The sequence below is a fragment of the Mesoplodon densirostris genome, chromosome 15 (assembly GCF_025265405.1).
Source record: "Mesoplodon densirostris isolate mMesDen1 chromosome 15, mMesDen1 primary haplotype, whole genome shotgun sequence".
NCBI lineage: Eukaryota > Metazoa > Chordata > Mammalia > Artiodactyla > Ziphiidae > Mesoplodon > Mesoplodon densirostris.
In genome coordinates this window covers 25527474-25541436 of record NC_082675.1, presented here as the reverse complement: position 1 = coordinate 25541436, position 13963 = coordinate 25527474, and the positions used below count along the sequence as shown (strand labels likewise).

Here is a 13963-nt window from a genome sequence, read left to right as displayed (position 1 = left end):
GAATCGAGAATCATCTTCAGGACTCACAGCCCCCCACCTTTCTTTTTTTGGCCAGCACCCAGGCGGTGTCTGTGGTTGGGTCACCAGAGGAGCCACGGGCCAAGTGTGAACTGGAAGAGATTCCAGTTGACTTGAGGAGGAGGAGGAGGAGGGGGACGGAAAGGTGTCGGTGTGCGGACTGAGCCCTTGGTGACCTGGCTGAACTGGCCAGAGGCCCTGAGGCCTGTCTTGGGACATGTGGCCTGTGAGGTCCAGCCGGGCACTTGGTGCATCTCATTTGGGGACACGCAGAGGAGCAGCCTCAGTCCCTCAGAAAGTGCTCATCCATGAGGTTCACTGGTATGGCCTGGACAAGGAGGGTGATAGCCCCCTGCCCTTGGTGTGATCAGTCAACCACCCTGGGACCCTTTAAGAGGGTCGTTAACCCGGAGCAGCATGGGGAGGACTCGAGTTCCATGCTTGGGTCCACATCCAGGGGTCAGAATAGCCAAAGGCCACTATATTAGTGGACTCAGGCCGCCATAACAATAAATCACAGACCAGGGACTTAAACAGACATTGATTTTTCTCAAGGTCAATGTGCCATCTGGGTTGGTTCCTCCTGAGGCCTCTACTGCAGCTGAGCCCCTTCTCTCTGTGTCCTCATACAGCCTTTCCTCTGTGAGAAGTGGAGAGAGATCACTGGTGGCTCCTTTTTTTTTTTTTTTATCAGCCGTGCTGCGTGGCTTGTGGGATCTTAGTTCCCCGACCCAGGGCCCTTGGCAGTGAAAGCGCAGAGTCCTAACCACTGGATCACCAGGTAAGTCCCTCTCTTCCCCTTCTTATAAGGCCACCAGTCATATCAGATTAGGGTTCCACCCTTATGACCTCATTTAACCTTAATTACCTTCCTAAAAGGTAATCTCTGAACACGGTCACACTTGGTGTTAGGGCTTCAACATGTGAATTTGGGGGACACAATTCAGTTCATAACTACCATGGAGCAGTGGAGTCTAGAAAACTCTGGGGGCCAGAAAGGAGCACAAGGAGGGTGTGGCAATGCCAGCTGGTGGAGGAGGAATTTACTACCCTCTAGTACCCCAGCATGGCACCACCTGGAGGCGTGGTTAGCATGAGATGGCTTGGGTGGGCTGAGACTCAGAGGCTAGAGGCCAGCCTGTCAGGGTGGACAGGATCCTGCAGCCGCTGCCCACTGACCAGGAGTCCCAGGAGTCTCTTCCTGGCCGTCACCAGACGAAAGGGCTCTGCTTGGGAAATGCAGATCAGGAGGTGCTTATCTAATGAAGAACACAGACAAAAGTCACAGATGCCATAGCCTGTTCCAACTAACTTCTGATCGCCACCCCGACATTGGAAACGTTATTTTCAGAAAATAGAAGAAACAGCAGCCATTCCCCTCTCCCCATCGCTTCTCCCTCCTTCTGGCCCAGCGGCAGTGGGGAGGCTGGGCTTATGGGGGCTGGGGAGCCCCAGAGGGAACCAGGGCAGCGCCACCCAGCGAGGCAGTTTTTAAGTGGTGGTTTTATTTAAACAAGCAGCTGCAGCATCTGTTTCCCTCTGCATGGGTCCCGGTTTCCCACACTGGCCCTGGGGCCAGGCCTTGGGTTTGGGAGGCCCACCCCCAGGGGTCATTCAAGCCCTCGAGCCCCGGGGAAGCCCCACGTCTGGGGCGGCCACCATCCTGGTGCCCCCTCTTCCTGGGGCTGCTCAGCTGGCAGTGGCTCAGGACCTGAGCCCATGTAGACCATGCTCCTCAGGGCCCTTTCTCGGCCAGAATCCCATTTGAACCTCCCCATCCCCAGCTGCTGGGCTCGTTTCCACCAAGTGACTGACGCTATGCCTCGGCGCAGGGCCTGCTCAGCTGGCCATGTCCAGTCCAGCAGAAAGGGAGCCAGCCTATAGGGATCAAGACACCAAGATCCCAGCCTCTGTTCTTCAACCAACTCTGGGACACCGGGTGTGTGGGGAGGCCTTCGCCCACCTGTTTACCCACCTACCGAGTAAAGGGATTGGATTAAGAGGCCTCTGAGGGTCTTTGAGTTGTAAGACCTCAAATTCCATAGCAGTGAACGGTCTTGCTCCCTGGGCCATGCCACTGGCCTGGGCTTGGCTGGACGCAGCCCCTGCTCTCAGGAACATGGGGACAGTCAGCTTGCCCCCAAAATCAACTCCTAGTAAGAGATGCAATGGGGCTTTTTCTTTTTTTAGAGCAGATTTTCAAATAGGAAGGTAGGCATCGAGAGAGCTAAGTAGCCTTTTAGGGGCCAAATACTTGGAGGAGGGCCAGTGGCAGCCCTTTCCTTATCAGCAGGTGTCAGGTGGGCAGATGGCATGGTGTACATGAAGACCCTGGGGGAGCCTCGGAGTGATGGCTGACAGGCACCGAGCATGGCAATAGGGGTCCGAGTGGGTGTGACCCCAGCTCGTCCCAAGCTGCATCAGCAGTGTCCATCTTGCACACCCCTCTCCACCTGGGCGTGGCTTCCTTGTAAGCTGGGTGGCTTTTTCTGTGGGCAAGGCTGGTAACGGCTAAGAGTGACCCATGTCCCGTCTGATGGCAACAGAAAGGCCACACCTGGCAGCACCACCGGAAACCACAGAGGCTGAGGGGCTCGTGCAAGGCTAGGCTCTGTGAGGCTGGAGCCCTCCTTGCCCCTGGGCTTGGCACGGCTGGTGTCCCCTCTGCCGTTCGTCCCAAACCAGACGGCCCCATGCTCAGCAGGGCGACTGCTTGTGGGCAAGTGGGCGCCCTGGGCCTGGCCTGTCCCCAGCAGTGCCCACTACCCTCAGGGAGGCCTCCTGGACACCCACCTCTCCACTCCACCTGCTTCTTCTTCCAGCTCCAAAGCCCATCCTCAGCCCCAACCCAGTGGCTCTGGGGATGCTCCCAGAGGCTCTGATCACGGTGTTTCTTTCTACTGCAGCCATCACCACTGATACAAGTCGTCTCGGGGAACTTTAATGAAAGTGGCAGCTGTCCTTTCCCCTGTGGTGGTACAGACATGGCCGAGCTCAAACTCAGACATGTGGCTGAGGAGAGACTGCCTGCCACCTGCAGCCCGAGGCTGGGCTGCCCTCTGCTCAGGCTCCAGACCCAGACCTAGGGCCCAGACAGCGAGGCATCACTTCTCGCTGCCAAGTCCAGCGGCTGAGCCTTGTGGAAGGTCACGTCTGGCCTCCAGGTAATCACCTGCCCACCGGCTTTGCCGACCCTCAGGCCTGAGTGTCAGATGGACGACAGGGGCGCCCAGCGACCCAAAGCGACCACCACCACTGAGGCTCGGCAAAGGAGTGCTTTGACAGCTGAACAAGAAAGAGTGGTCATTCCATCACTAAATGCCACGCATCCTACATAAATAAAAAGCAAATAGAGGAAGGAGATGGGGGGAAGGAACGAAAATTGGCACAGACACTGAGAGATTGCTTTCCAGTTTCAATGCGACAGACGCAAATCATGAGACTCCAGGGAAAAAGAAACTGGGGCCAGGTCTAGCTTTTCTAAGTAAAGTGTGTTCCCCCTGCAGGGCCAGACGGGGATGGGAAGCCAGGCCAGAAGAGGCCAGGGACTGGAGGCCCGGGAAACCTATGGATCCCAGAGACACGCAAAGCACAGAGGACCCTGCTCCTCGCCCTCATCCCCCAGGAGAGCAGCACTGCTTTAAAACGGTGGGTCTGCTCTCCTCACGAGAAAAAAGTACAACTAAATAAATACAGTATGCAGACTTAAGACCTTCGAGTGACTTCTTTTTCCGTCCCTGCCTCCGCAGGTCCACGAGCAGAGGGTAGAGTTGGGGGGGCACGTGGCCCCCTGTGTGCCTTGACCTCGGGCAGGAGCTGCCCGCTGACACACCAGCTGAGCCTTCCCACCCAGCCAGGGACACGGGAAGGGTCCCGGACAGTGCTACCTGTTACTAGTCTAATCGCGTGACAAGCAAACGCCTTTTCCTGAGTCATGCCACCGCATCCCTCCTCCGGTTCAGCTACATCCTCTCTTCCTGCAAGTCCAGCATGGACGTTTCTTCTCTCCTTGCCCCCATCCCTTTTTTGAAAAAAGTGATGCAATTCTTCACAGACTTGTTTCTTCAAAATACTTAGTGGTTTCCCCAGTTCTCTTTCTTCTAAGTCAGATGGTCAGGAGGGTTACCAGGCGCATCCTGGCTTCCGCACAGGTGTGTGGAGCGTGGGGGGCTCTGTTCCTCCACCTGCTTCGGGATGGGAGCCCCTATCCTCGGCCCAGCCTGTTCCTAATCCCCCCCACCCCAATTCCAGATGCTCAGGAGACTTCAGAAGTGGTTCCTGATGGAAACAGAGCTGGCGCTCAGGGGAAGACGAGATGCCGCTGGGACATAGATTGTCCACAGAGTACATTCTAACATCTTATTAGGAATCTGAATCTGTCAGGAAAAAAATTAGAAACTATGTATAAAACTTAAAAATATTCAAGTATCAAAAGGCTATTCAGATCAAAGTTTAAAACAAGCTGTCGGTAAGCTGCCGCCGCCCAGAGGAAAACTTTACAAAAGTTTGCTGAGTGTGTGTAGCAAAGAGCTAGGAATGAAGTGATCTGGGGTGGGGCGGGGAGTGGGGAGCGGGACATGATTAGGGAAAGGGAGATTTGGGGGTAGATGGGCCACAGGCCGGAGGAGGCCAGAGATCAAGGCCTTTCTGAGCTGACGAGGAGAGTGCGTGCCCGGTGGGGCAGTCGGGATGGTGAACAGGATCACTCTCCCTAGACAACCAGCCATAAAGTGCGCAGCCTGGGCCTCCCTCCCCTGGTGTCCAGTCCTGGACGTTACGCAGCTCCGCAGGGAGCTGCCTTCCGAGGGGCACGTGATCAGCAAAAACAAAGCAACAGGATAGAACAGGAAGAAGACCCATTTCTGCACAAATCCTTCTAGAAAGAAAGAAGAAAGGAACAGTGTAGATTTAGCTTTTCAAACCCTGTTACAAACAGGAGTTGAATTTCTAAGTCTGGGAAATCGAAACGCCCCACCCACGCTGGACAGGGCCTGGCCCCTGGGCATGAAGCAGCAGCAGTATTTATTCAAGACACGATACCAAGGGAATCTGCTCCTGTTCCCTTCTCCCTGGAGAGGATGCATCTCGACAAGTGATCCAGTAGAAATCTTTAAACTCTCATAAGTTAAATTCGTAAAAACCACTCCCTTTGCCTGGTCCCGCCCAGGCCCGTGACCGGAGACACGAGGGCTGGCTTGGGGCGCCCTCTGGTGGCGGCGTAGAAAACCACAGTCTGAGGCCAGCCCAGAGTTCTCAGGCCCCACTGGAGGTGGGCCTGGAACTGCCCAGGCCACTTGGCCTTTTGCCTTGGGTAGTTGTCTCTTGGCAGCAGCCTGGCCCTGGGGGGTGGCCTAATGACTCCTCTAGAAGGTTCGGTTCCTGCTCTGTGGATAGCCCATTTCCCTAGGGGTTCCCAGGCCGTTCTGCCGCCATCTTGGAGGTGGAGTTGGGCCTTTAGACTTCGGTGGAGAAGAGGATGCTCTGTCTCTTGCTGTCTGGGGCAGGAATGGCCTCCAGTTGCAGGAAGTACAGCAGCACCTGGACCTGCCGGGCAGAGCAGGAGGGGACAGCGGCTCAGAGAAGAGGCCTTTCCAGCAGAGCCCCGAGGGCCCTGCTGGTGACACAAGCCCCTCACAGCAAGAGATCTGCTTGCCCCTAAAGGACGGCCAGGTGGGGCGGGGCCTGAGAAACCCCACAAAGGTGCAGAGGAAAAAGCGGTGGCCTGGGTCCTCCCCACTCCTCCCTGCCTCGTGGCCCTGGACTAGTCCCTCTCCAAACCTTGGACACCCACCCTGCACAACTCGGTGGGAACCACCGGCAGGACGCAGGGAGGGGCAGACAGAGGCCACCTGTGTCAGGCCGGGTGGCAAGGGCCATCGTACCTGGGACATGACCTCCAGGGACCAGCTGTCGGTCATGGAGATGGGTTGGCTGGGGTTGGCAGGGAGCTTGCTCTCCTTGTCTGAGGGCCGGAGCAGCGTGGGGCCGAACACCGTGGCGAGGTTGTGCAGGGACATCTTGTTCACTGTCTCCTTTTCTGCCACCCTGCGGAGGGCCGAGGCAGAAGAGCGGGTGCTGCTGTGACACCACCTTGAGGATGGAGGTGGGCGGGGACCCAGGCCACCCAGGGAGGAAGGGCTCAGCCCCAGCTGTGCAGAAAGCAGACCCCACCCTGGCTCTTCTGGGTCAGAGGGGCCCGGGATGAAGAGTGCTCAAGGCCACCAGGTGGAGGGGCCGGTTCTGGGATGGATGGGGGGCGGTGGTGGTGGTGATCCGAGCACACCACTTGCTGTGGCAGAGAGGGATGGGGGTGGCAGTGGCTCTGGTACCCAGAGGGGATACCCACAGGCCGGGGCAGGTGCAGAGAGAAGGCCCTGGGTGCCGGGGAGTCTGACACTGGGGAGACAGTGGAGCATGGAGGACCCCCCTCATTGCTGCCCTTGGGGGTCCCGGAGCCCTGAGCCTCCACATAGGAGCTGGGGTTACCTTTTCAGGTGGTCCAGAAGGAAGAGGAATGTCAGCAGGTTGGCCTCCGGGAGTGACAGCAGCAGGTTAAGCATGCAGCTCTCCTTTGCCACGGGGTCTGAGAGAGCTACGGGGGGTGGGGGGGCGGTTACTTCTCAGGGTCACAAGCATGGGCTGGAGGCCTCTCCCAGGGCCCGTGTCGGAGGGCACAGGACAGCCCAGGGCCGTCACCGTCCTGCCTCACAGCACTGGCCCCCACTGAGGACGCTGTGGTGGGAGCTGGGGTGGGGAGCCAGCCACCCTGGACGCCTTTTCTGAATCTCAAAGGGGTCAACGGCACCAAAGGGACCAGCGGCAGGAGGCGCCGGGCACAGCTGCCCTCCTGGCACACTCGGCTGTTCCCGCCTCCTGTTCGGAAGAGCCCAAGGCAGGGGAAGCCGGGCTTGGAATAAAGCAGGAAGAGTGACAAGCAGGAGGGCCGCGAGGCCCCAAGGCCCCCTCATCACATCACCCTGTGCACCCAGGGGGCCAGGTCCTCTGCTGAACGGCCCTGGAGGGAGGTGCGGAGGCCGCAGCTGCCCCATGCGCCAGTGCTCCCCACCCTCCAGGTGGACCGGGGGTCAGGTCGGGCTTGAAGCCCTGCTTGACGGGGCCAGGACCTGGGGTAGGTGAGGAGGACAGTGGCCTCCAGGACCCTGCACCCAGGCGTGTCCACAGCAGTGCCAGCTGCTGCAGCCTCTTGGGCGACTTGGAGGGACCGGGACAGCGGGCAGTCCGCTGAGGATGGGCAGAGGCCTCTCAGGACCGGCTTGGTTCTCGGTCCCCCGCCACACGCAGGGTTTGGGCTGAAACTCGGGTTCCCTCACCTCGCCCCTGACCCCCCCTCACTCACCGATGCCCTCGGCGAAGTTGGGGTAGAACTCGTCGGTAAAGAGGGGCTCAGGCAGCTCTCGGAAGTAGAGCTTCAGCGTCCCGGCAATGGCGTTTACGTCCATCTCGCTCATCATCACCGACACGTCCTTGTTGTCTGGAGAGAGCGCGGACGTAGAACAAGGCCCACAATGGACCCCGAGTCGCTTCTACCCTCTGAGCCACAGGCCAGGCCCATGCTGGCCACCCAAAGGGAGCTGTAACTGGGGCTGGGCCCACACGTCCAGGGCTCCAGGCCAGGCCGAAGTCCCGGCTCTGTCCCCTTCCACTGCCAGGACCCTCTGAGGTCTCGTGTCCTTTTCTGGCAATTGGGGCAGTTCCACCGGCTTCTCTGCAGCCAGACATACTGACCCCTGGGCTTTGGTTGGCACCTCTTTTCCACTCCCGGCTGGGGTCAAGCAGGCGGAGCCCCGGTGCGAGATGGGGCCGCCCCCACGGAAGCCCCTGGTCCAACTCCGCAAGAGCCACGCCCGTGTGGTCAGGACGGGTTAAGAACTGGCTTGTGCAGAACCTCCTCCCACAGCGCCATTTCCTTCTCATTGTAACATAAACGGGCACGCCGGCATCTCAGCTTGGGCACTGTGCCCACACCACCATCCCGCACTGCCCAGCCCGACACTCACTGACGTCAAAAGCCGCCTTCAGTGCTTGGATGTCGGTGGCCACTCCGGACACGCGGTAGATGCCCACTTCCTCCATGCCCCGGCGTTCGATCTCCTCCACGCACTGGCGCACAATGTAGGGCACCTTGGAACGCTCCCTCCTGCAGGGGAGGGGACGCCCTCAGTGCCTGGCAGCCCTGGCTTGGGCTGCAGTGGGGCTGATCCCCGCACCTCTCTGCACACCTGAAGCACCCAGGTTTGGGCACACCCAGAGCCTTCTGTGTGTTCTCCCTCTGTTCTGAGATTTCACGATTATCACTGCTTGTATCTTATCGGGGCCTTTCCAACAGCTCCAGATGGCTGGACACCCTACAAGTCACACACAACCTTTGAGGGACAGTCAGGAGGCTTTTCTAAGTGAGGTCAGCCACTGGAAGTCAGTTAAAAGATCCCAGGCCCTGGGTTAACAGGTGACTGCAAGGGTCCTGGAAAGCGGTCTGGTCTCTGAGTCGGGTCAGGGGACATGGTCTCAGCCCTGCCCCCTACCTGCTGTGCGAGAGGAAAATCCTGACCCCTTCAGGCCTGGGGCAGAGGTGAGCCCTAAGCCTAGTAGGCAGCCCGGCCAGCGGACCAGCTCCATGGGGCCGCCTCATGCCAGTGCTCAGACTTCTGTGATCCTACACTTTTCTCTTCCATGTCCTAACAATGGACAATTCCAGTAGCTCCAGGCAGGACGCCGGGGTAAGAGCACTTCACACACAGGAGACTTGCTGTCTGAAGCGTCAGCTTCAGTCTAGTTTAGTGACTGCATTCGGGAGCCCAGCTAAGCTCTGTCCCTAGACACTCTCACAAGCAGCGCTTCTCTGGGGTGCCTGCTGACAGTGCTCTCTGCTCCCACCCTGAGCCACCCGGAGGTGCTGGGGGGGACGGCTGGGGTGCAGCAGGGAGCAGTGTTTGGACACAAAAGATGTCCAGGGAGCGTCTGACGCAGGTCCCTGCCTGACGGCCAGCGAGGTCAGGGCCCGGCCAGATTCCAAATCGGGGAAGCGAATGGATTCTGGCAGGATGCGGCCTGTGTCCCTGAGAACTGCCCTCAAACCTACACACAAGCTTCTCCTGGCAACTGACCTGTGACAAAGGGGCAGCGTTTCCATCATTGAACAGGAGGCCTGATCGTGACAAATTCCGAGTGAGGGAAGAAAACCCTGCCAAGCACAGCTCCATGGGCAGCACAGGAAGGGGGTGGGACACCCCTGAGCTTATGGGGACACCTTTCATGGTAAACATGGGAGGCAGCTGAGCACAGTGCTCCAAGGGCCTGGGAGGTGTCCCTGTGCAGTGACTGTGCACAGAGCAGGAGACCCACACCTGCTCTTTCCTCCAGAAACACCTGGCGAGGGGGTGTCCTTGGTCCTTAGGGACAAGGGACGCATGAGCCCCAACCCCTCACCACTCACTTGGTGACCACGGCGATCTTGACTCCGAAGACGCCCGTCTGTTTTCGGGAAGGCATCCTCTTCAAGCTGAACTCTCTGCTGGTGAACTTGACTGACAGCTTCACTTCAATCTGCAGGTGGAGGGGGCATGACCCTCTCACCCTCCTGGTCCTCACAGTCTGTGTTCCCAGGGGCCCTGGGATCTCAGCAATTCTATCCACCACCCCCCCGCCCCGGGCGAGCAGGGTAAGGTCCAGGTGGGAGGTGGCCCCTAGTCCAACTCAGCAAAAGCCAGGAATGGTCAGGGTGATCTAAGGACCAGCTTCTGCAGAACCTCCCCCAACGACCCCATTGCTTCTCTTTCTTATATAATTCTAATAACAACAACAAAACACTAGAGAAAAAGTATAGAGAATAATATAACAAAAAGATGAATTATCTATCAAATGGTAACCTTTTGTCCTACATGCCCAGATCTTTTTTGGCGTGTGGTAGTAGTTTTTCTTTTTAAGGTCTAAATCCTTCTGGGGCAGAGTGGCATGGACATACATACACTACCAAAAGTAAAATAGATAGCTAGTGGGAAGCAGCCGCATAGCACAGGGAGATCAGCTTGGTGCTTTGTGACCACCTAGAGGGGTGGGATAGGGAGGGTGGGAGGGAGGGAGACGCAAGAGGGAAGAGGTATGGGGACATATGTATATGTATAACTGATTCACTTTGTTATATAGCAGAAACTAACACACCATTGTAAAGCAATTATACTCCAATAAAGATGTAAAAAAAAGAAAATCCTTCTGGGGCATTGAAGGCTAATCAGGGGTCTTAGTTTCTACGGGCAGACCCCAGGGTCAAGGCCCTGTCTGTCCCCATGATGCCACTGGATTGCCATTTGAGGAGGGATGCTCAGTGCCTGGCGGGTGACTGCACTCCAGCCACCAGGCGGACTCCTGCCTGCACACAGCGATTCTGCCCTACGGTGCCTCTGCCTCCTCCAGCCACATTCCCCCTCAGACACTGGCTCAGGCTCAGCCTCCTTCCGACTGTTTTGGTAGAGACCGGGACCAGCCCAGCCTTCGGCGGGAAGCGGGTGCCAACACAGCCCCATGGGTACATACCCCATTCATGGCGATGATGGTCCGCTGCCAGTCTCTGTCCTGCAGGGCCTGGGGGTCCAGCTGAAAGCAAGGGGCCATGATTATCAGATGCCCTGGGGTCTGTGCAGAGGCCTGGCCGGGCAGCAGCCCAAGCCTGCTACTTCTCCATGTCTAAGCCGAATCGGGGCCAGACCTTGGCCAGCACCTCTATCTAGAGACCAAGAGGGGTCCTGAGAGAGGAGAGGACCTGCTAGAAGCCCCTGGCACCTCAGAGCCCTCCTGCTCCCAGACCTTTGCTGCCTGTAGCCCAGGCTTGCCCCGGGGATGAGTCAGCAACAGCTCGGGGACTGTACCTTGCTCCTCCGGTCCCTTCCCAATGGGAGCTAACATCAGTGCTGGCAGCCCTGCCGTCCTGCTCCCTGCCCCCACCCCCGGCATCAGAGGTGCTTCATGCAGCTTGGAGGAGGCTGAACAGTCGATTTAGACAGACTTTGGGAAGCCCGATTTCAAAAGCATCTCCCTGGGGGTGTGTCATCCAAGAGCTGGGGACACTGCCCCGAGCTCTGGCTGTGGGAGTCCGTGCAGGCGGGGTCTCCAGTCCAGGCCCATGGCTCAGAGTCAGGCCCAGAAGGACCCGGAGCCCAGCTCCAAATCACACCACTGGCGCGGGGGCTGGACAAAGGCTCCCTGCAGCCCCTCTCACTTCTATCCCATAGAGCACTGTCCGAGCGCCGGTCCTCGGGACCCTGCTGTTTAGTGTCACCTGACTGTGCTGCTGTAAGATGCCCTGACCTTCCTGGTCAGGCTGCGTGTCCCCTGTCCACAAGGGCTCCATTTCCCCTGTTCTGGGGAGCACATGTTCTATACCAGCAGGTTGGGCTGGATGAATAAGCACCTGGGAGCTCTTGTTAAAGAAATACCTCCCCAGTCTCCGCAGAATTGACGGCAGCACAACCAAAAACTGCCCAGGTGATTCTGGTATGAAGCGAGGTCAGGGAGCCACCATCCGACACCACATAGCCTGGCACTCCTTGCACGGTGCCCCGGGATTTCATCGCTTGCTTTGGATGATGGTTCATTTCTGCTACTAGGAAGCTGCTTAAGAGCAGGACCACACTTCATGATTGCTACACACGCGTGCACCCCACCCCAACATATGGCGGTACTGCGCACAGTGTGCTCAGGACAGCCATCACCTGTTTATCCACTGCAAGGGACCCGAGAGGAGACAGCCACCTGGGCCGTGTGCAGGGGAGGCAGCTGGAAAGCGAGGCCCTGAAGCCCTACCTCTCAGGTGTGTGCACCCAGGCCCTCCCCCTGCCCCCACTCGGCACAGAGGTCATCGCAGGTACTCCTGGGGGTGAGCCTTCCTCACCTCCCCTCTAGATCCTACTGGGTACCATTCGCAAGGCTCTGAAATGCATGGACAGACTGACACAGACAAACAGAGGGAGGCAGAGCATCTCCCTCCTGGGCCGTGTGGTGACAGGTTCTCCTTCTCTTCCAGGAGGGTCTCGGGGGCCACACTCCTGGGCTGTGGGGACCCCACCCTGAGGGGCAGGTCTGTGAGCAGAGAGCAGTCACAGAACACTCCCACATGGTGCTTCCTGACACCCAGCTGGTGTCACACCTCCTCTGGGGGAGGGTGCATGCAGGGGGGTGACACCAGGGCCCTCACAGCTCTGGGGCCAGTGGAGCTCCCAGCTCTCCACCAGACCAGGTGTGGCGGGAGGGAAGGACGCGCACTGCTGGTCCCTCACCCCCAACTCCCGTGTCCCGGCCGCCCAGGAAGGAAGGGGGCAGGCACGGTTCTTCCTGCTCCCAAGGAAAGGGACAGTTTTCCTCCACCTCTGGCAGTTGTAAACAGGGAGACATGGCAGCAGAAAGATACCTTTCCTTTCCCTCCAAAGAACGGTAATCACTAAGCCCCTCTCCCCTCCCCTCTTCCCAGGACAGAGACTGGCACACACAGCCCAGCCCCAGCCGACCAGCAGAGGGACAGGGAGGGAAACAGAGCCTGACACTGGGCGGCAGGGACCCTGCCTGGCACCACCCACCCAGGAATCCCCGGCCCACCCGCAGGCCCACCTTGCTCCTGCACACGAGGTTTCGGATGTGTGTCCACAGGGCGGTGCCGCAAGCACAAAGGTGCTTTTCGACAGAGGCCACCCGTCTCCGGCCTGCCCGGCTGGGGTGGAGGTACCGCAGGAAGCCCTGCAGGGCGGCTGCACATGGCGTCTCTCGCATCCTCAGCCCTGCTGCTCGAGGGGTTGGCAGCAGGGCAGGGGTGTGATGGACAGAAGCGCAATGGACAGGAGCGTGGCAGGGCAGGAGCGCGACGGGCAGCAGTGCGGCGAGCTCCCGGCCTCCTCCGCCTTTTGACCAGGCTTCTTGGGAAGCCCCGCCCCTGCAGTCTAGCCAAGGTAAAAGTTTCCCATCACCCGTGAGTTCTACTTTTTGTTTGTATGGGAAAAACACCCCCACCAGCAGCCTATTGGTTTTGGGAATTCCGATGCGTCACTATTTTCTCCAAAGCCCAGAAAAGCCAAGCTTCCTTCTCAAGTGGCTGGTTTCCTGTCGGTGACTTTGGAGGCGCTGAGTAACCCGTGTCTGCCCGGCCAGTCTGCCTCAGGGCAGACGTGCTCAGGGGACACCCCCCCCAACCTCCCCGCAGCCAGTGACCCCATCACGGTAGGCACTGCCGGGGCTGGACTCGGGTGGGAGAACATCCCACAGCCCCCAGAGCACAGCCAGTTGGCCCAGTAACAAGGGGGTTTGGTGCCACCATCCATCCCCAGCACCGATGTCCAGCCCCACCTCCACCGGGCCCCAGAGGCCGGGGCACGCACTAGCCCCCAGAGTGCAGACCTGGGCCACGGTGCTGCCCGGGTGGCTCCAGTGGGAAGACCGTCCCCAGGCTGGCTCAGCTCCAACAAACAGAGCGTGCTGAGCGGAAGCAGCATGAGAATAACACAACGGTGAGGCCACGGATCGGTTCCGTCCAGCCCCAAACAACACTCAAGGCTGGCACGCTCTCTCCTGGGCTATTGAAAGCACAGGGAAGTAAACAAGTGGGGACCATGGAGGGGAGAGGACTGGAAAATGGCAGTCGAGGGAAAACCCAGGGCCGCTGTCGGGATCTCGGCACGGAATGCGCCAACTGCTCAGAGACAGGGCCTGGGTGGGCACAGGGCCTGCTCACAACTGTCTTCCCAGGAGGAAGGTCCAGGTCCCCGTTTATCTCTCCTAGGGCTGGGCAAGGGGGGCCTCCGAGGAACAAATGTGGGCGGTAAGCCCGGTGGATGGTTGCCCCAAGGTCTGTCTGGAAGATGGCCCTGTGCGACTGGCCAGGGAGGCGGTGAGGATGGGGCAGGCGCTGAGGACCAGGCACTGCCTTGCCTGCTCTGTAGCAGAC

The 13963-nt window shown here is 58.9% G+C and overlaps 1 protein-coding gene across 2 annotated transcripts in view; it reads right to left on the bottom strand.

Moving 5' to 3' along the window:
* Positions 1–2901: 2901 nt before the first annotated feature.
* The window catches only part of BCR (BCR activator of RhoGEF and GTPase), a 100327-nt gene continuing 89265 nt past the window's right edge, over positions 2902–13963 (bottom strand). The window contains exons 17-23 of one of the 2 annotated variants that reach the window (XM_060118630.1): positions 10570–10629; positions 9473–9582; positions 8037–8176; positions 7376–7510; positions 6505–6610; positions 5901–6063; positions 2902–5562 (exon numbers count right to left, since the gene is read on the bottom strand). In XM_060118630.1, the coding sequence (XP_059974613.1) occupies positions 5473–5562; positions 5901–6063; positions 6505–6610; positions 7376–7510; positions 8037–8176; positions 9473–9582; positions 10570–10629 (804 nt within the window). In that variant the 3' untranslated portion in view covers positions 2902–5472. The remainder of the gene's footprint in view (positions 5563–5900; positions 6064–6504; positions 6611–7375; positions 7511–8036; positions 8177–9472; positions 9583–10569; positions 10630–13963) is intronic. The other variant, XM_060118631.1, reaches the window with a different exon arrangement.